The sequence below is a fragment of the Elaeis guineensis genome, chromosome 8 (genome assembly GCF_000442705.2).
Source record: "Elaeis guineensis isolate ETL-2024a chromosome 8, EG11, whole genome shotgun sequence".
NCBI classification, from domain to species: domain Eukaryota; kingdom Viridiplantae; phylum Streptophyta; class Magnoliopsida; order Arecales; family Arecaceae; genus Elaeis; species Elaeis guineensis.
Window position 1 is genome coordinate 131319530 of NC_026000.2, and position 20278 is coordinate 131339807.

The following is a 20278-nucleotide window of genomic DNA, read 5'->3' on the forward strand; positions in this document are numbered from 1 at the left end:
GTCGGAGAAGCTGGAGTCGAGGGAGTCGCGGTCGCCGCCGGGACCTGCAAAGAAAGTCTAAACCGGAGTTGGGGGTGCTCCGGCGAGATCCTTCGATGCTCAAGTCAGTTCTTTACCTCAACAAGAATGGAGTGCTCGAACGGAAATTTTAGCAGAGTTTCAGGATAGAAATTAGGGCTTAGAAAATAACGTATCTGGAGTCCCCTTTTTATAGGCGGAGGGTGCAACAGGCTGACAGTGACGTTTGTAACCACCTGATCGTGGGCCGTTCGGGGCCAGGAGAAGTTTATTATGAAGAGTAGTGGAGTGGAGTCATGGCTATCACCGTAGTCTGTCACGTGGAGCCTGTTGCGGGGAGTGGATCAGTGTCCGTTGTCGTGACCTGCCAGAGAGTAGTGGCGCCGTGCGGAATCTGTCGCAGGAAGCAGAGCAGAGTCATGGCCATTACTGTGGCCGCAGGAAGTGGAGCAGAGTCATGGTCGTTACGGTGGCCGCAGGAAGTGGAGCAGGCCTATCGGCTGAAGCTCGGTTGAGGTATCTGGCGGAGATAGGCTGCTATCCTCTGAGAGGAGCTCGGATGTTGCTGGCGAGCCTTCTACCGTTGGGTGCTTTGGGTGCTAATACTGTAGGCGAGGGCCATTTGCGGTAGGGGCTCGGTCAGAGGCTTTTCGTAGAAGAAGTTCGATTTCACGCAGAATTCGGCAGAGGGTCGACCAGCAGTGGGTGTCGGATGGTGCTGGAGAGGTTCAGCCGCTGGAGGGGTCCGGCTGCTGGAGTCCCTGTGTCATAGGAGTTCGTCCGAAATCTGTCCGCTACAAAAGTCCGGCTGCAGTTGGAGAAGAAGTCTGGCTCCCGTAGGAGCCCGGATGAAGTCCACCTGCAGTCGGAGAGGAAGTCTGACTCCAGTAGGAGCTCGGATGAAGTCTGCCCGCAGTCGGAGAAGAAGTCCGGCTCCCGTAGGAGCCCGGATGAAGTCCACCTGCAGTCGGAGAAGAAGTCCGGCTCCCGTAGGAGCTCAGACGAAGTCGACCTGTAGTCGGAGAAGAAGTCCGGCTCCCGTAGGAGCTCAGACGAAGTCGACCTGCAGTCGGAGAAGAAGTCCGGCTCCCGTAGGAGCCCGGATGAGGTCCACCTGCAGTCGGAGAAGAAGCCCGGCTCCCATGGGAGCTCGGATGAAGTCTACCTGCAGTCGGAGAAGAAGTCCGGCTCCCGTAGGAGCTCGGATGAAGTCGACTTGCAGTCGGAGAAGAAGTCCGGCTCCCGTAGGAGCCCAGATGGAGAAGGAGTCCGGCTCCCGTAGGAGCCCGGATGGAGTCTACCTGCAGTTGGAGAAGAAGTTCGGCTCCCGTAGGAGCTCGGATGAGGTCCACCTGCAGTCGGAGAAGAAGCCCGGCTCCTGTAGGAGCTCGGATGAAGTCTGCCCGTAGTTGGAGAAGAAGTCCGGCTCCCGTAGGAGCCCGGATGAAGTCCACCTGCGGTCGGAGAAGAAGTCCGACTCCCGTAGGAGCTCGGACGAAGTCGACCTGCAATCGGAGAAGAAGTCCGGCTCCCGTAGGAGCCCGGATGAGGTCCACCTGCAGTCGGAGAAGAAGTCCGGCTCCCGTGGGAGCTCGGATGAAGTCTACCTGCAGTCGGAGAAGAAGTTCGGCTCCCGTAGGAGCTCGGATGAAGTCGACCTGCAGTTGGAGAATCCAGTCGACACTGATGGGGGTTTATCCGTCGGCAGAACTCGGGAACGTTGCGGAGGCTCGGCCGCCGGAGAGGTTCGGGAAGATGTCGCCGAAGGTCGGACGTCGATAAAATCCCCGGAGGATCACTCCTGACGTGAACTTCGACTGGGGGGGGGGGGGGTATTTTATACCCAACACATGTCATGCATCTTGATGTATGATTTGGGGCTAACTTGAGAAAAGACTATCTTATGGCTTGATGATCATCAAACCTAATTCAGTCACTTATTTTAAATCCAACCTGATTACAAAGCAAGCAGATGTCTCTGTACATTCTATAAGCTAGTTCAAGTTAAATACATTTTTGCATATCTAACTAAATTTGTAATTGATCAGGTGATTAGATGGAACGTGGTTAAGCTTGCAAGTAAGCTGGGTCGAGAGTAGCAATCATAATTTAGACTAGAACTTGTTTTTTTGTACATTATGATTTTAGACCTGAATACAGTTCATTGGCTAATTGAGTTGGATTGGGACATTTCAACGGTAAATATTTTAGATTCATTGAATCATTTAAACTAAGTCAAGTCAAAGCATGATCAGAGTCTAGCCTAATGCATTTAGGTACGTACCGAATTGGATTTAGATTAGTGTCCAAGGCAAAATAAGTGAAATGCATACTATTCATTTTATATTTGGTAGATGAAATAGTAATATTGTGGATAATAAGTTGAAAAATTCATAGGCACCTACATATGTCATTACTTGAATAATCAATGCCATTAGCTTTAGATACTCTTAATTGACTAATCCTATATATATATTATATATTTTTATATATATATATGAAGCACCATGATTTAATGTCATGCATGTATGCATGTACTCCTCCAAAATGTATACCAACAAGTTGCAAACTCTTTACCTAAATTAAGTTATAAAGAAAACAAGAACAATTTTCTGTACAAACTCATCCTAGCGTGAGTCCCATGAGCAAAATGTGTGCCAATGTCGGACAATTAGATTGTCTAGTAGACTTACGAGAAGCCATACGTATAATACAGGTATATGTATCTCATTTGATCTTGAAAACAAAAAAAATATACTAAATGAAGCAATCTCTCATTTAAGTTTAATATTTAGGATTGAGTTGTGTTTCTAAGCAACTCGGCTTCTATCTGGCGTGGTACAAAACTGTGTGGGCATCGGAGAGGACACTTGGAACGGCCTAAAAGCCCCCCATCCCCTATCTCGCACACCACAAAATCTTTCAAAAAATTCCAATTTATTAAGCCGTTACATCCCTCCGAAGCCTCTCCTTTACCTTCCCCATCCCCTTCTCCTTCTCCCCTGTCTTAAAAAAAACCAATAAAACCAGCACTTCCAAACCCCTCTCTCTTTCTCTCTCAATGTTCGCGGCAGCCGGCGGTCTCTCTCTGGTCTCCCGCCCCTACGGCATCGATGGCTCCTCCAACCCCTCCGTCTCGACCCCGGTGACTCCATCTTGGTGCCGCCTCTCGCTTCGCAGGAGACTCTCCTCGGCAAGATCCTCCTGCACGGCGAGGCTCGTGTCGTCTGGCAGCAGTGTCGATCAGGAGGAAGCATCAGGCGAGGGCTCGAAGACCGCCGATGAAGACGCCCGCCAAGCTCGGGTACAGTCTTCGTTATTACATCCTTCTGTTTTTTCGAAATATCCGCCTCTTGGTTTCGCATGTTAATAATTGGCGACGACATATCTGTAGGCGATGATATTGGCTTGCACATCCAAGATTTTTGTTCCTCTGTCATTAGCATGGTTCTCACCAGAAATTTAAACAATGGCTTGCATCTCTAGAAAATTGCTACATACTAAAAAATTGGCATCCCTGGTTTCTTCTATTATACTCCATTGCTGGCTAATGCTCCTTCGCAACTTATCTGCTCAGAGAGATGGAGTCCGTGATTTGCTGCTTCAATTAGGCTTGTAATGTTATGATGGTTTTAATAATGTCTATAGTTGATACTCATGGTTTTACCATTATCTAAATGATTAAATGTCTATTATACATTTCTTTCTTTCAGATCATTTGCATAGAGTATGAGTAATCAAAAAATGGTCTCATGGAATGCACTAGTTAAATGTTTCAAAAACATTTTGACAAAATAGTGGTAGTATTCATAGAAAATCTTACCATTTAATCTAGAGCAAAATGGTCTTGTTACAGCCTGGCACTAGCACACGCGTGAAACTGGATTCACATTGGTGGCATATACACATATGTCTTTCCAATATCAAGAGGAAGAATGTAGAACTATAGTATTTCAAAGTAATCACATGCCTATATGAGTTAGGAAATGTATGATCTCTAGAATGCCTTTCTAGAGACCTTATCAGCAATAGTTTTCTTCAATCTTTAAGGTGTTCTTGAATTCCTGTTTAATGGTCATGTAGAGATTAGAAGTTATTAGTCCATCCCATCCCATTCCATTCCATTCAATGTTGGGACAAGATGGGGAACAACCTTTTTGGGCGAACTTTGATATGGCTGCACATGGTATAATGACCAAATGAGTAGATAAGTTGGTACTATTTGTTTAATAGGCAATGGTCGTATGTGGTTGGCAATGATGCTCGGTAAGAAGGTGATCACTTAGGGAAGCACCTTGGCAGGTGAAAATAGTAAGAAAGGTAATTGAAATTGAAAGGCTGGCAACCAAGTATATTATATTAACAACAAAAATATTAGTTCAAATTCATAAACATATAAACTAGCAAGAAAATATTGAAATGAATTAAAAATAATTAAATGAAATGAATGATGATCTAGAGAAAAACTTTTGCATGTATTAAAGGATCCTTTAGTATAGTATGGCTTGTTATATACAAAAAACACAACCTCTTCCTATAAATTACATAATAATATAAATTTACAATCCAGGAAAAGCATACTCCATGGATTAGGTAAGTTAATACAACAAGCAACCTGCCAATTGATGAGTAGTTGGAAAAAGATCTGTGAGGGTTTTTCATGGATCTGCAAGGAGTGCTTGGGTTCTTCCAATAAATAAAAGCATCATGCTTATCGGAGTTTGCAGTGGTGGAGGAACTCGGTAGTATAGATGTCATTATGGGAGAAATTGATTGCTAAAATGATAATTGATATGATAGAAGTACAAGCTATAAATTGTTTTCTACACCGGAATCCATAAAAGAAATCTTCATACTTTGCTCGTGGGATCATTTGCCCCAAAGGTTAGTAAGAAGAATCCTAATTATAAAAGATTGCTAATTATGACTAGATATTGGGTAAATGCAAATTTTACTGATAAGAGTTTAAGCTATAGCTAGGTAAGGTGTTTGGAAAAATGGGCTTTATAATCCACTTGGCTAAAGCTGCCAAAAAGATACACTTTCCTTCTTAGGACCTACATGGGCTACTTTCGCACCCATTAGGTGGTTGACTTGCATATAGGGTATGTTTTGGCTATTTGGCCCTAACAAGCATTTCCTTGTGAATGTGAAGAGACTATTGATTTAATGTAAGGTTTGTCATATCGGTCGGTACCGTACCATACTAGGGGTACCATACCAATATCAAAGCAGTATATAGTCTTGCACCATACTGACAATCGGCAAGTATTGTCATCTCAAACCATACCACGTACCAACATTATAATAAGGTAGTATTGGTACGGGATCCAGTATCGAGATGGCGAACCTTGATTTAATATATCGCAACATGTTCTTTAGGAGGATTCAAAATGTTAGAGACCTTGAGATGTTGCTAGTCTAGGGACTTGAAACTGAATGGATCGTCACATTGGTAATCTTATGATGTTGGTTTTCAAGGGATTTCAAACTCATGCAATTGTGGTTATGTTTGGTAAGTGAACCAAGTTTTCCTTTTGCAGTGACAATAGTGATGGAGATTCAAGGTTGCATCCAAGGTACCATATGAAGCTCAACTACATGCTGTTAATGTGAAGGAATCTCTTTAGGGAAAACCTTAGGCTTGCACAACAATCTTTGTTATAGTAGCAATATTAGTCAATTAAGAATAATACTATATTGTGTCAGCAGTGTCACCTCAGCTGGTTGGCACACAACTCTCCATAGGAGAGGTCTCCGCTTCAATTCAAGGAGGTGGCAAGCAACCACCATATTACTAAAACAATGATCATGGGATATTTTAGATATATATGTGTGGACAGTATGAATTTAAATTCTTGCAAAATGTATTTCCTGATTACTAGTTCTGATGAAGTATGAATAAAATATACAAGATCTCACTCTGCAATGCTCTAAACCTAATACACAAGTGTTTCCAAAACTTCCCAAATTTGCAATTCCAAGTTTAAGCTGGAAAAAAAATGCTTCAGAGAGGCTGGATTTACCACTTTGAAGTTGAAAATGACCCAGAAATTATCCTGAAAATATATATAAACATCCAATTTAAAAGAACATGTTGGTTTTAGCAGATCAGATATTACAGCTCCAAAACCAGGATTCCAGTTCGTGCAGAGACATCTAAAATGAATTTGTTTTGCATGTAATGTTTCCATTTCAGCTAACAATAAAAGTCATGTCTGGAATGAAGCATAGAGAAGAAAAAAAAAAGAGGACTGGAGAAATTGGAAGTAATTAGAACAGTCACTTTAAAAATTTTAATAAATTATATTAACATTGGAATGAAAACATAAAATGCAATGATGAAGCTGCATAATGTGTCATATGTCAATATCATTTTCATCTTGTCAGTACTTCACTTTGTTTCCTTCAAAATTGTACTATATAAGTTGGGTAGTTGGTCGGTTCTTACAATATTAAATTTGAATCTATTTAAGCATTATCCAGAGTTGGCTGACTCGTGTGCATTGTTTGTTGCATTCATAATTCAAAGTTATGGTGCAACCTTCTTTAGCTTTTCTATTTTGACAAAGCATCTTTAGGTTTCAAATGAGTGTGTCTGCATAAGACAGAAAAAATAATAATGCACTCATAAAACATCTACTCGATGTCCGCCTATTACCATTATTTCTCTGCTCTTGGAAACCTAGTTTATTCAGATCGCCCTCTAGGATCCTGGAAACAGATCCATCCAACTCTTCATTTTCATCAGTTGGGACTTTGTCTTCCTTGATAAGTGCATGTAGAACATCTGGTTGACTCTTTTTCATAGTTACCATATACCTCTCCATAGTTTGTACTTATTTCATTAACTACTAAAACTTATACATTTCCTGTCATGAGCTCCCCCTCCCTCAAATTCTTTTGTTTTCATAGTTCTGCAATATTTCTGAAGTCTGATTTACTATTTTGTGGTTTTCCCACCATGTTCTATGACAACTGAAAGGTTATACAAGTGAAGATGGCTGAACTGTGGTCCCATTTGGGGAATCTACAATACTTTCATGCTTCATATAATTTTTCGTGCATAAGTACAAACATATCTCAACATTTGTGTGATTAACAATTCTTCCTTCATACATAAATATTGTCTCATTCTTTGTTTATGTGAAGAAGTAGAGGTCTGCTGATTGGAGGGCAGCAAGGGCATACAAAGACAGTGGTATCATCTTTGATGGACGGATTGAAGGATTCAACAATGGGGGGTTGCTGATTCGGTTTTATTCACTTCTCGGCTTTCTTCCATACCCACTGCTGAGTCCATCACATTCATGTAAAGGTACTTCTTTCACCATGTTTTTCATTGACAGGAATTGGTTTCCTACTTAGAATTTATTATTTAATCTCTCTTATGTTAAAGAAATAGTAATATTTGTGCAAGCATAGTTCCCTCTGCTTTTTTTTTTAAAAACAAAAATAAATAAATACCAGTGAGTTCTTTGACATGTAAAATGTTGAAGCATCTATAATGCTCTTACAGCATTGATTTGTTGGCATGGAGATCCTATCACTGAGTTGCATTAGCCTCTTAAATGTTGGATAAACTGAAGTAAAACAAAAGTTCTTTCCTCATTCATTGCCTGTCTGAGGAGAATTAATGAAATCAGACATCATATTGATAAGAATGGTAATCAACAATCATGCACATATCAGAAATCTAAATGAAGAAAACAGAGTCACGATGCAATGTAATCGCATAAATTATATAGTAGATCAATGATGAATATTATTTTTATTGCATATCACTTAGTGGTTGTTTGGATTTTCCAATTAGATATTCGGAACAGCACAATTTTCATTAGATACTCAGAAAGGGTAGCATATCCATAGAATATGATACCGTTTCTAGCTAATATAATATATGTTGTTATATGAACTATGTTGTTATATGAACTACAGAATAGGATACACACTGTAATAATTGGATCTATGTATATAATCACACCTGTCATGTTTAGTTTTAGTTTTTGTTTGATCTTAACCTCATGAAGCTTTGGAAGATATCTGGTTTTAGTTAAGGGTAGGGATATACCCTGCTTATTTGATCTCTGTTGTCTTCACGTGTGTCTTCAGATATTAGGAGAACTACAGATGCATTAGATACTTAATGACATAGAATAACTTGCTTAATTAGTTGACATGTAAAATATGTTTTTATGTGAAATTGTGAATTATCATGCATGTCAAAGTTATTGTGGTGATCACACTTGGTTCTGAATTGGACAAGATTCCACATAAATAACTCCTGAAATGGACCCTAATTGTGGGAGAAAAAGATTATTGAGATTTGAGAGAGTTCTGCAAGAGGCTTATTTGGATTTCTTATTTTGTTTTATATTGCTAAGGAATTCCAGTCCACAAAGTAACATAAACTAGCATTATATAAGATTAGAAATTCAATAAAAGACAAGGCTTTACATTTTAAAGTGGAAATCTAGTTTCTAATGTAAACTAGTCAAATGATATTTCATGTGAAAGCTACAATAATATGAATCCCATCAAATTGCATAAGATTCAGCAAAAAAAGGGCATCCCAATGCACGAGGCTCTTGGCACTGCAAGGTCTGGGGAGGGTCAGATGTATGCAACATTACCCCTGCATGCTGGAAGGGTGTTTCCATGTTTTGAACATGTGATGCTCAGGTCATAATGAAGCAACTGTAATCATTATGCCAAGACCTGCACTTAAATGAACCAATTATATTATGGACTTCAGCAGCATCAAATTTCAAAGGAAAACACCCATCTCTCACTAGAAACTCCTTCAGCCCATCTGTGATTCAAGTTAATGAATGGATGAAAATTAATATCCAAGGTTCTTTGCTAGAATCAAAATTAAAAAAGAATTCCCAAAACCCATGCTGATATCTTTGAATCTGGATCAATCTGTTATTCATTGTTTTCCCCTTCTTCAATTTTGTTATTTGACTTTTTAAATTTAGCTTGGAAAATGGCTTCACTTGAGGTTTGAGGAATTATCTTGAAAAATGAGTTATCCTGGCGTGTATTGTAGTATGGCACTGTGATACACTTTGATAGAACAGCCTGTACAACATGGGTTGTCACAGATCAACTGCCACAGGTATGAGCTGATAAAGAAAACACACCCACATATCATGTTAATGGCCTTGTGACAGTTTATTTATTTATTCCTGTGTATATTTGTTTAAATCAATTCTAGTTTCACTATCATAATTTTTTTTGGTTCTTCCTTAGTTGTGCTAGAGCATAGGGTCTTTGTTCTGTTCAGAAGACATTTAAGTAAAATTTATGCCTTCAAATCTATGAAATTAAAGAGCGATTGAGAATGTCTACATTGTGCAGCTGCATCAGCTATGGCTTGTGTGGACCAATGTGCTGCTCAAAACCTTGTCAAATTTATCCAAAATAACTGGGTTCTTTTAGAAGTTCTTGCAGAATAGGTCATCCTATTCCATTTCTTGATAAATTATTCTTTTATGCTTTCAAAGTTCATTTGCATTTGTTTTAAAGAAAAAGTACTGCTGGTTGAAAATATTGATTCTTGACTAGTTGGGTTTCCTTGTTTTTTATGTTTGATGCTAAGACATGCAATCCATGTATCATTTGTTGATAATCAGCATCCTGACATTGCTTCCTAATGTCTCTTTTTGCATGTAGATCCACCGACAACCATACAGGATATAGCAAAGGATCTAGTAGGTTCATCTATTCCTATGAAGGTAATTAATTTGATGTTTCAAGTAAATAGAATAGGTCATTATCTTTATTAACCCACTTCCTACTTCATTTATTCTATCTATGCATATGATTGCGACCATGTATATGGATCAGTAGCATAAGAATATGGCATAAGAGTGCCTTGGAATGAATAAAATCTAGAAACCGTCTAAATTGCTATCTGAAGGGATTGAAAATGGCGATGGGTGGGCTGAAACAAATGGTACCATAGTCATGTGATTTGTGCTTAATCATGAACCTGTTTAAGGATAAATATACTTAAAGGCATTAGCATGATAAATTGCAAAGAGACCAAAGAAATATCTAAGCAGAGATGGGAGTGGCAGCTCAAGCTATGTGACACATGATAGTATTGCTCTAAGATATCATGTCAATGAAGAAGAGAATTGTAAAAATGAGTTTTAGAAAGGATGTGAAAATATGTATGTTTGTGTGAATAGAAACAGATGAGGAATTCATGAAGTGGTATCAACCAAGGATTCAAGTCCTAGCAGAATATCTCGCGGGGCACTAGAATGGAGTACCGTCCCATATGTCGGGACAGGGCCATCTTGCTAATATCCCAGCATTCCAATTGGGACATCTTGAGAAATCCCATCTTAAGTGTCGGGATAGTGGGAGATGGCGGTGCGTCCCATTCTATGGAAAAATCGGGATAGTCTCGTCCCACGAAAATTAAAACTTTGGTATCGACAGTATTATTAGAGTCTTGAATGTAGTAGTATAATAGGTTTAGTTGACAACCCCCTCTCTCTCTATCTCGACCTCTCTCCCTCCCCCTCCCCTCCCTTGCCCCCCTCCTTTTATTTCGAACTGATGGAGTGAACCGTATCGATAATTGACTAGTTTGATTTGGTATGCTCCAAACCGATTGGTTCGGCATGATTCGACAGAAGTTCGGTGTAATTGGTAGTTTTGCAGATCATCAACAAAACCATACTTCCAAAAAATGTAAATCTATAATATTACTACATTATAAAATATTTTTATCTATTTCAAGATTAACAAAAGTTTTTGGACAGGGATGTTAACAAGACAATCCACAGGCCATATTTTTAATTTTTCAAGCTAAGTCTTTAGGTTTGGGTTATTTATAATTTTACTTTCTCCATTGCTCAAATGGTTGGATCGGAGGATGGCGCTTTAGCCCGACCCATTAGGTACCTGACCTGATCCGACCCAACCCGACTGGGGTGGGTTTTACCTGACCTCATTAGAATGAGGGACGGGCATGGGTTCTAGAAAAAAATATTCGAAGCGGGTTTGAGTCGGATATGGATAATGGTATGCTCTACCCCAAACCCGATCCAATATAACCTTAATCTATATCTCTCTTTCAAATTACAATTATTTTATAATGTTTATGTGTGTTTGACCCAACTTGATCGGATCCGACCCCTCTTATCTACCCGATCCGACCCAAACCACATCTCTACTTGTTCCGACCTGATCCGATCCGAGGCAAATACGGGGTGGGTATGGGTATAGGGTTTTTATTTGCGGGGCCGGTACGAATATTGGCCAATCCAACCCATACCCGACATGTTGCCATCCGTAGATAGACCCTTTCCATGGGCACTCATATTCATAGAACCTACAAAGCATTTCCGACCAAACATAATTTCTTGCTTGTTTTCATCACATTTGGCATTATTTTTGAAAAACTTACTAGAGAGTTTAGCCTCCTTACCACGGTGTTCTCTTAAAGTCTTTATTGTTTGTTTAATCATTATTATTTTGTTTTGCTACCTTGGTCTTCTCTATTCCCTGGACTTTGGTGTAACTATTGTTTGTGGATCACCAGGGGATGAAAGTGTACGGGAAAAAAAGCTTGTTTTCTTAATTCCATCTCCTACTTGCCTTATTTTCACAATGGGTTTGTGGGGATTATGGACATGACTTGTGCAGTCCACTGCATCTGCACAATCCCCTGACGAAATAAGAAGGCTTAAACAGTCTGCAAAGCTGATGTGAAATACAATTCTCTTTAATTTCACCTGTTTTGGGTAGGTTTATGGCTGAACTGGCTGAAAACTGAAAAAATGAGTGGTCATATGCTGGCCCATGCCGAATGCAAACCATTTTGGCCAGAACCTCAAACCTTCGTTTCTATCCTTTTTCTAGTTCTTATTAACATTTTTAATGTTTTATTTTTATGTGGGAATTTTTCAACTATTTAACCTAGATGCAGACACTTTTCAGCATATCTAATTGATTTTTTGACCCTTTTTATGATTTGTCTGCATTATTTTTTGACCCTTTTTTGACCCCTTTTATGTTGTTTTTTTATGATTCTTTGACCCTTTTTATGATTTTTTATGATTTGTCTGTCATTATAATACAAAAGTTCTGTCGCATATAAAATCGAAATGGTTGTCATTTTCATCTCTCACATGACCAAATATACATGATTTTTCAGAGACTTAGCACATACACTTACAGAGTTAAGCTAGAATGCTTTTGAGGGCATCTGACCTGAAATACTTCCAAGTGAAAAATCAGTAATGGACCTCTCAAAATCAAAATGCACACAATTGATCCTGATCTATGTTATATGAATTGCCTAAAGATTAAATATCGTATAGTTTGAAGGCCTCTTTCTCATGAATCGAGCGTGAACAAAACAAATGATAGGAATATAGCTGATAAGAAAACATATTATAGACAAATCCAAACCATTGATCTTGATCTGTATATTTCAAAACATGCACATACTAAATTTCAGCTGATTTGGATGCTTTTATACTATAAATCAAACAAAAAAATATACACGCTTTAATACTAAGTTTGCTATGCTGCCTGCCCTTACCTGTCAGCAAGCTTTGCACTATATATTTAAAAGAAGGCGGTATTCTTTCTAATTCCAAGTATACAATTCATAAGTAGCTGTCAAAAGTTTGACCATTGTTGAACAAGTGATTTATGTGGTTGAATGGAACTTCCCCCACCTCAAACTTTATACATTTTAAAATTATGTATGCTTTTAATAATTATTAATTTTGATTCACTATGTGTTGAAAAGATTCTGTATCAATTCTGTAGGTACTTGAAGCAAATGAGGAGGAAAAGAAACTAATATTCTCTGAAAAGGATGCGGTTTGGTCAAAGTATTCAAGCCAAGTCAAGGTCGGGGATGTGTTTGATGCAAGAGTGGGTTCAGTGGAAGACTATGGTGCATTTGTTCATCTACGTTATCCTGATGGTACCTCTAATTCATGATCAAATGACTCAACTACTTCACTTTAGATTTATTTGTCAGATGATGGCTGATATACGATATACCTGGATAGGTTTCTATTATCTCACTGGACTTGTACATGTCTCTGAGGTTTCTTGGGATTTGGTTCAAGATGTGAGAGATTTTCTTAATGAAGGAGACCAAGTGAGGGTCAAAGTGATTCACATAGATAGGTAAGATAGATGAAAGTCTTGTCTGTTAAGTTTCTTAGTCATAATTTTTGTTAAATAAGTTGCTGCATACTACTAGAGAAAGATCTAACACCATCTTTAAATAAGCTGTCATCTTTGCCTTTCAATCAGTATTTCAAATTTATGCAGTAGTTGAACATAACACATATAGGTTTTCACCCTATACTTTGTAGTTTGTACAACTGCATTGTATGGAATATTTTATCTGCAAATGCACAAAAATTTGAAAATTATATGTTTTTTATGCATGATTCATGTATTGGGCAGAAATTTAACATGCAAATAGGCTATGTAATTGTTGCAAATTTATCCCTTTTTTGCACCATGACCATCTGCTCTTCAAGTTGACACTGTTGAGAAGTATGAAAACTTACATCAGAATTACTATTAGAAAGAATGATTACTAATTTTTTTTTTTAAACCTATAAATAGCTTACTTGTAACAATTTCTTGTCTTTAAAAAATCAGAGAAAAGTCTAGGATTACTCTCTCAATCAAACAGTTAGAAGATGATCCTCTTTTGGAGACACTGGACAAAGTAATTCCTCAGGTAGATTGTTGGATATGGATGTTCACAATTTCCAATCAGTGCTTTTATAATGGCTTTGCATACTAAAATTGCTTATGAAGTATAAATGTCAACAGGAAGCCCAGGAAGAGTCTGATGTGCTCAACATGTCTTCGAACATGAACATTGAACCTCTTCCAGGACTTGAGAGCATATGTAAAGAACTATTACAAGAGGATGGGTATGGTTGCATGTCTGTAAGCCCAAGTCTTAAGGATTTGTTGTGTTATATGCATATTTATGTCAAGAATTTGGCTTTCGAACACTTTCTTGCAGAGAAATTTGATAGAAGTAGCGTTTTATGTTCATAGGGGACATCATTGTTTATGTGCATCTTACTTTTTAAATTCAAACAATTTTTAAAACATATATGCAAATTTTCTCATGCTTGACATAAACAGACCTTTCTACTCAAATTATTCTTAAATGTATACCAATTCATAGTTGATGATTAATCAGCATAGGAACAAAATTTCTCATAGACTGCAGTGCAAAACAAGAAATGGAAAAACATAGGTTGGATAGATACTCTGTTTATCCTTCATTTTTCCCAGTTATAGCATCAGTTAGATTATGTCCTCTGCAGTTAAATTGCAAATGGCGAACTAGAAACATTTATATATTACCTGACCTTGGCTGAGATTTTGAATATACTTCAAATAACTTTCCAGCAATACTTGGAAATTGAGAAATATATTCTGTTGAGAACTATATCATACAAAATTCTTAACTGCTGTTGGCCTTCAGAAAGAACCTGGAAAAGGCATCTGCATACAATTAATAAATATTGTCATCAAATCCTTTTATTCTCAAATTTAATTTATAATTTGAAGCCAAATAAATAGAATGGGGATTGTTATCATGTTTTCCTCATTTAATATACTTAAAGTGCAAACTTATGAATACCATGTGCAGCATAACTGGTGTAAGACTTGGGCGGCAAGGACTGGAGAAGCGTGTGGTCTCACAGGACTTGGAACTTTGGCTTTCAAATGTGAGATGGAAACCTTTATTAAGAGAAGCATTTTTCTCCTTCGGTTAAGATCTAAACGTGTTTGGAGATTCATTTTGTATGCTTTTTGCTCTTGCAGATACCAGCCAAGGACAAACAGTTCACCCTCCTTGCTCGAGCCGGAAGACAGGTTGGTTTTTTCTTCTTTAATGGAAAATGTTATGTCTTTCTTCATTCTTTTGATTCAAAACATGCTGGTACTTCAATGTCAGTCATATGTGGTCTTGAAAAATCCTTCCTGCAACTATCAATGTACGGTTGTCAGATCAATTGCTATGTATAAGATGTCATATTATTTCTTCTCTCTAATTTATAATAGTTCATTTACTATTTAGTGTCAAGGCAGATAAATATATGACCTTCTTTGATTGTTTATATCACATTTTTTTACGGCCACAAGTTCCCACTTAAACATATCTACTTTGTGTAGATTTTGAGCCAACATCTATGGGTGTTCCATGACGAGCAAACCAAACTTTGTATTGTGTAGTCATTTTTTTCACATTTTCTTTCCCATTAGAAGTTATTTAAGGACAATTCCGAGAACTTGCAAAATATTAGTCTTGGAATAGTTTATAAGAACTTACTTTCTTCCATTAATTATCATCTATTTTGCATGTAACCTTTTGCAATTTACTGAATTCAGCAGTACTTGGCCCAATTTCAAATATCTGTAAGAGTTCAAACATATCATGATTGCTGAGATTATAGGCATAATGTGTTCTAGAAATTTTATACAACTCAGGAATCACATAATAAGTAGAACATGACCAAAAGAGTTGAAGACCAGCTGTTTGTTCTGTAACAGGTCCAGGAGGTGTATTTGACTACCACACTTGACCAGGATGGCATAAAGAAAGCTGTACAGAGAGTATTAGGTCGTGTTCCTTGAGCTTACATGATGTGGGATTTGAAGTTTGAACACAGGTGTGTCTCTGAATGATCTGTTGCTGCTGTCAAATTCTTGCACCACTTGTTATGTGCTGTACATTGCTTGTACACTGAACCAAATATTAACATCATCAATGAGCCAAAGGGTCAGTTGAAAATTATTCTAGTTCTATTGTGCCTGTAGCTGGAAAACATAGGTTGAATACCCTCTTTGTATAAGAGGCTGCAGATTTTTCTGCGGATGCTCTATAATTTTTTTTTTGTAATAATTTTAAGGAAGAAACAAATCAATTTCTTCTCCTTTTATGTGTGGAAACTTGCTCTTGGTCTTCTTTGTTGATGGTATCATATTTCTTGGCATACACATTATCATTATAGAGCAAATGCATCATTGAAGTAATATGTAATCTAATGTTGTTAAGACTATTAATAATATCACTCAGTTTAAACACCTTACTCTACTGAATGGCATACGGCTGTTCTTTAAAAGTCATTTCTTCATATATTTAATAAATTCTAGGATTGACCCTTCTATACTTGATCAAATTGTTCATGCTGCAAGACACATTGGCCTACTGTTTTAGTTACATCTAAGAATTGCTTAAAAATTCTTCACCTTACACATGATCAAGCTTGTCCTTGCTAAATGGGTTGGCTTTGAGGATCAAGATAGGATTGACAAAGTTTGATAACTACGAATGTGTATATGGCTAGGATTTTAAATATCCTATTTGGTTGGAATCTTTGGATAGTTACCAGGTATGCTCCACACTTTGATAATCCTTTTGAGGAGAAGGGGAGGGCTTTTTTCCCCTTATGAATGTTTATTTTTCAGTCATCCATGGTTAATTATAATTCTGATGCCAATGTTATTTATGGCTTATAGATTATAATATGTGGATTATACTATAGCTAAATGATGGATTTCATCAGTGCTAATGATACTGTACGAAGTATTGACTGCTTTTGTGATAACTGGTTCTACTTTATAGATGCTTTTTAAAAAGAATGTATTTATTTACTGCTTCACCCTGGTATACCATATTCAATTTTTTTCAAGATTTGCTGTATTGATTTATCTGTAACATGTTGTATACATGTCTTGTATTTGTATCCATGCTTCATGGATGACCAGCTCCCAATCTTAAATCAACCTGTGAAATCTCCATGGTGTCAGACTGTCAGGTTCTTAGCTAAGATAGTTCTGGACAAGAGAAGAGCCTGCCATGAAAGGAGAAGGCTGGTTGGGGTGGCCAGCTCTTTCAAGTTATGTAGTTTAAACCCATTCAACTGGAGAGGTTCTTTGAGACAGTGCAGACAAAATGAGAAGAATATATGTGTAATATAGCCTATTGCCTTCATTTTTGGGGCATTACAAGCTAGAGAGCCAAATTGAACATAGTCCCATTCATGAGGATGTTCATATATGAGTCTTCTTCAGGTGAAGATAATGTTGTGTAGAGTTTGATTTAGATAAATTTTCTTTGTTATGTATTGTTTTTACATATTGCAAAAGATGGAGCATGCCCTATTATGTTTATGTGCGCATGCACGTGCATGTAGATGACTAGATGCTAGTGGGATGGTGCACTCACGTATGTATGATCACTAACACATCCACAACCCTTCCAGCACTTGGTTTGTACACCTGTGTTCAAGTATGCATCGTGCATCCTCATTTCGCGTGGCATAATAACTTGAGGTTGTTGCTCTCAATAGTGGAATCGCTGCACATTGGCAACTTTTTTCTGACACTTGTTCCTATCTGATTTCTTCTTGCATTTTGTGCTTTACAAAGTACTTTTGGATTCATTGACCGCTAGAATTAAGGACAGATGTCGGTAGAGCCTTTGTCAAATTTATAAATATTTAGACAGATTTTCTTCTGTTTCTCATGGGAGACATGTTGTTGCACTTTAGCACCTTTGTATGCCAAATTTTTCAAAACCCTTTGTTATCTTTCTAGTTTGATAAATAGTGCAGGAGAACTGTTATTTCATATGGATTCTCACTTTTGGCCATTGTTCAATTAATATGCTACTACCATGTAAATAGTCAAACAAATGCTTACTTGATGCATAACAAATATCAGATGAAATACAACTTCAAGTGTGAAACTTGTAGAGGCTATTCAACAATAGTGAGGTGAGTATTGGGGAAATAACGCAATTGAATCTCAATTGAAACACCTGATGATCCCAGGCAAACTGAAGTAAGAACTATATGATAATATTTGATGTGGTATGATCATAGAAAATCAATCTGCACTCTTGAGTGATATGAACCTGGTACCTCAGTGTGTTCTTATGTTTCACTACTTGCAATCCTCACTTTTTGTGTGAGAAGCATAAGCTTACTAGTTTGTTCTGAAAAATTAGATAAGATTGCTTGGATGCTTTGAAGTTTAGAGGCAAGAAAGAAAGGTATATAAAAGGAGGATAGAAAACTTTTGGGGTTGATGGCAATTAAGACTTCTGAGGGTAAAACATTTGCAGAAGTTTATACAAATCTTGAGTGATCTGTAATCAGAAAATCTTCTCATCAATTTCATTTATAGGTTAAAAATGATTTTGCTGACTCTAGGTACCAATTGAAAATATGACATTTTTTAAGGTTGGTTGGAATTTAGTGATCCATATGAGATTTATAGTTTCATAGTAGAAGAATATAACCTACAAGCTGCACAACTTTACATATAGCTTGAAGCATCTAGCAACTGGACTATTTTGTTCAATCAGTCGTTCAAAGAATTTGGCTAAAAGCATGAACTAGAAAAATGGTGGCAAAGCTGTTAGTTCCGTACATGGATGACATCCTTGATTCTAATCATTATGATCAATGTAGGAGTTTGATCCTTGGTGAAGATATGGATATCTTCTTTAATTCCATGAAGGATTTGAGTCATGCATTGGCCTGAATGTTCTGAGATAAAAAAACATTATGTACAGTCTGGGCCAATAACTCTATGTAGTAAAGTTTGGATGTTTGATATGATAACATAAAACACTCCATCCTTTCAGGCATGGAATCACTTATGTTGAACATTCCCAAGATGGAGTTGAAGATTCAACAGACAAGGTGCTATGTTAAATTTAGGGAGTTTATGGACAAGGTACTAGGTATTTAGTTTAGGGAGTTGTGTGTATTCAATTCCTTGTGCTGGGGAGTACATACCACATGTAATCTTGGAATGTAATATTTGATGGCATTCAAATTCATCATGAAGTAGCTAAAACTGACAAAGATTTGTACCAATTCGTAGTTATCATGTCCATCAAGTACAATTTGGACACAGATTCTGGTCTTATAAGTAGAACTCTATGCAGCTGTCCAATTTTTCCCGGGTGAGTTTGTTCCTAGTCACCATAAAGACAGATATAGAAAAGAAACAAAGAAAAAAAAAAAGGGAAGGCAGTCCTCATTTGTTCAACCACTATTGCAGGGTATATTGTTTTATCAGAGGACAATAGAGCTGGTAGTTGATCCATAATATGGCCACCTTTAGTTTTTTATAAAGCTCAATCAAAGGCAACTCAAACTCTGGGAGACTGGAAACAAATAACAAATCAAGTACATTTGCGATATTATTTGGTTAATTTTTGTGCTTTGTAGCACAATCACTCAACTTGAGGCGTTCAGAAGCCTTAAACAACATATTTAGCAACTAAAACTCTGGGAGACTGGAAACAAATAGCAAATCAAGTACATTTGCTATATTATTTGGTTAATTTTTGTGCTTTGTAGCACAATCACTCAACTTGAGGCATTCAGAAGCCTTAAACAACATATTTACAGGAATAATCAAATCATACAAGGCACTCAGAGAAGCAAGAATCTGATTTCTAAGATGGCCTTAATTGGAGGTTGCTTGATTACCATTTTGGGAGCATGGTGTCAGATAGTTGTTGGCTTGGTGATTGTTGATCTAGGTGCCCTGATCTAACCTTCTGTCCAGCTTCTAAAGTGTGTCGAATGTGTATCCCAGTTAGATCATGATACTTATACATCTTTTTTAAAAAAATGCAGATTCTAAAAGGTGAAGTTGAATTCTTCTCTAATAAAAACAGTCAATTTTTTTAATAATGAGTTTGACCAACTACTGTTGTATTAAAAATGAGTTTTTGTTCCTTCTAGAGATTGTTCAAAATTTTAGATATTAGAATATTTTTAAATTTTGAGTTAATTAGAAAGTTTGGACAAATATATATATATATATTGGAAGACTTTAACAAATAATATATTCTAATTTTTTTATAGGTGATATATAATATATATATATATATGTGTGTGTGTGTGTGTCTATAGATATACATGTATGTATGTATGTATGTATATGTGTGTGTGTGTATAGATATATATGTATGTATGTATGTATATGTATGTACGTACGTATGTATGTTAAAGCTTTCTGCAAACAATTAACATGACAACCTATATGGTAACATGGAAAAGCTGGTGTGGTTCATCAATGAAGACAAATGAAGAGTTCAAGAGTATGTCTATATGGAGAGCTAATGTTTGTGGTTGTCACATCCTGGTAGCATACTATTTTAGGAAAAGTAAATTTTCACTAAGGGACTTAATGTGTTTATTTAAATCTA

General features: G+C 37.3%; 1 protein-coding gene across 10 annotated transcripts; it reads left to right on the forward strand.

Moving 5' to 3' along the window:
• The first annotated feature begins 2968 nt into the window (after window positions 1-2968).
• Window positions 2969-19107, forward strand: LOC105049595 (small ribosomal subunit protein bS1c). Of its 10 annotated transcripts, none has more exons than XR_003801500.2 (11): window positions 2969-3322; window positions 7177-7336; window positions 9697-9758; window positions 12820-12979; window positions 13068-13188; window positions 13675-13756; window positions 13837-13971; window positions 14690-14768; window positions 14866-14916; window positions 15595-15713; window positions 18698-19107. XR_003801500.2 is itself a non-coding variant. In XM_010929298.4 (11 exons), the coding sequence occupies exons 1-10, from the start codon at window positions 3080-3082 to the stop codon at window positions 15676-15678; spliced, it is 1161 nt and encodes a 386-aa protein (XP_010927600.1). In that variant the 5' UTR covers window positions 2970-3079; the 3' UTR covers window positions 15679-15713; window positions 18698-19107. The 10 variants fall into 10 exon arrangements, 7 of the variants coding, with proteins under 7 accessions (XP_029121789.1, XP_010927600.1, XP_010927599.1 ...); XR_003801499.2 differs by lacking the exon at window positions 18698-19107 and adding an exon at window positions 16813-17192; XR_003801498.2 differs by lacking the exon at window positions 18698-19107 and adding an exon at window positions 16855-17192.
• Window positions 19108-20278: the final 1171 nt, after the last annotated feature.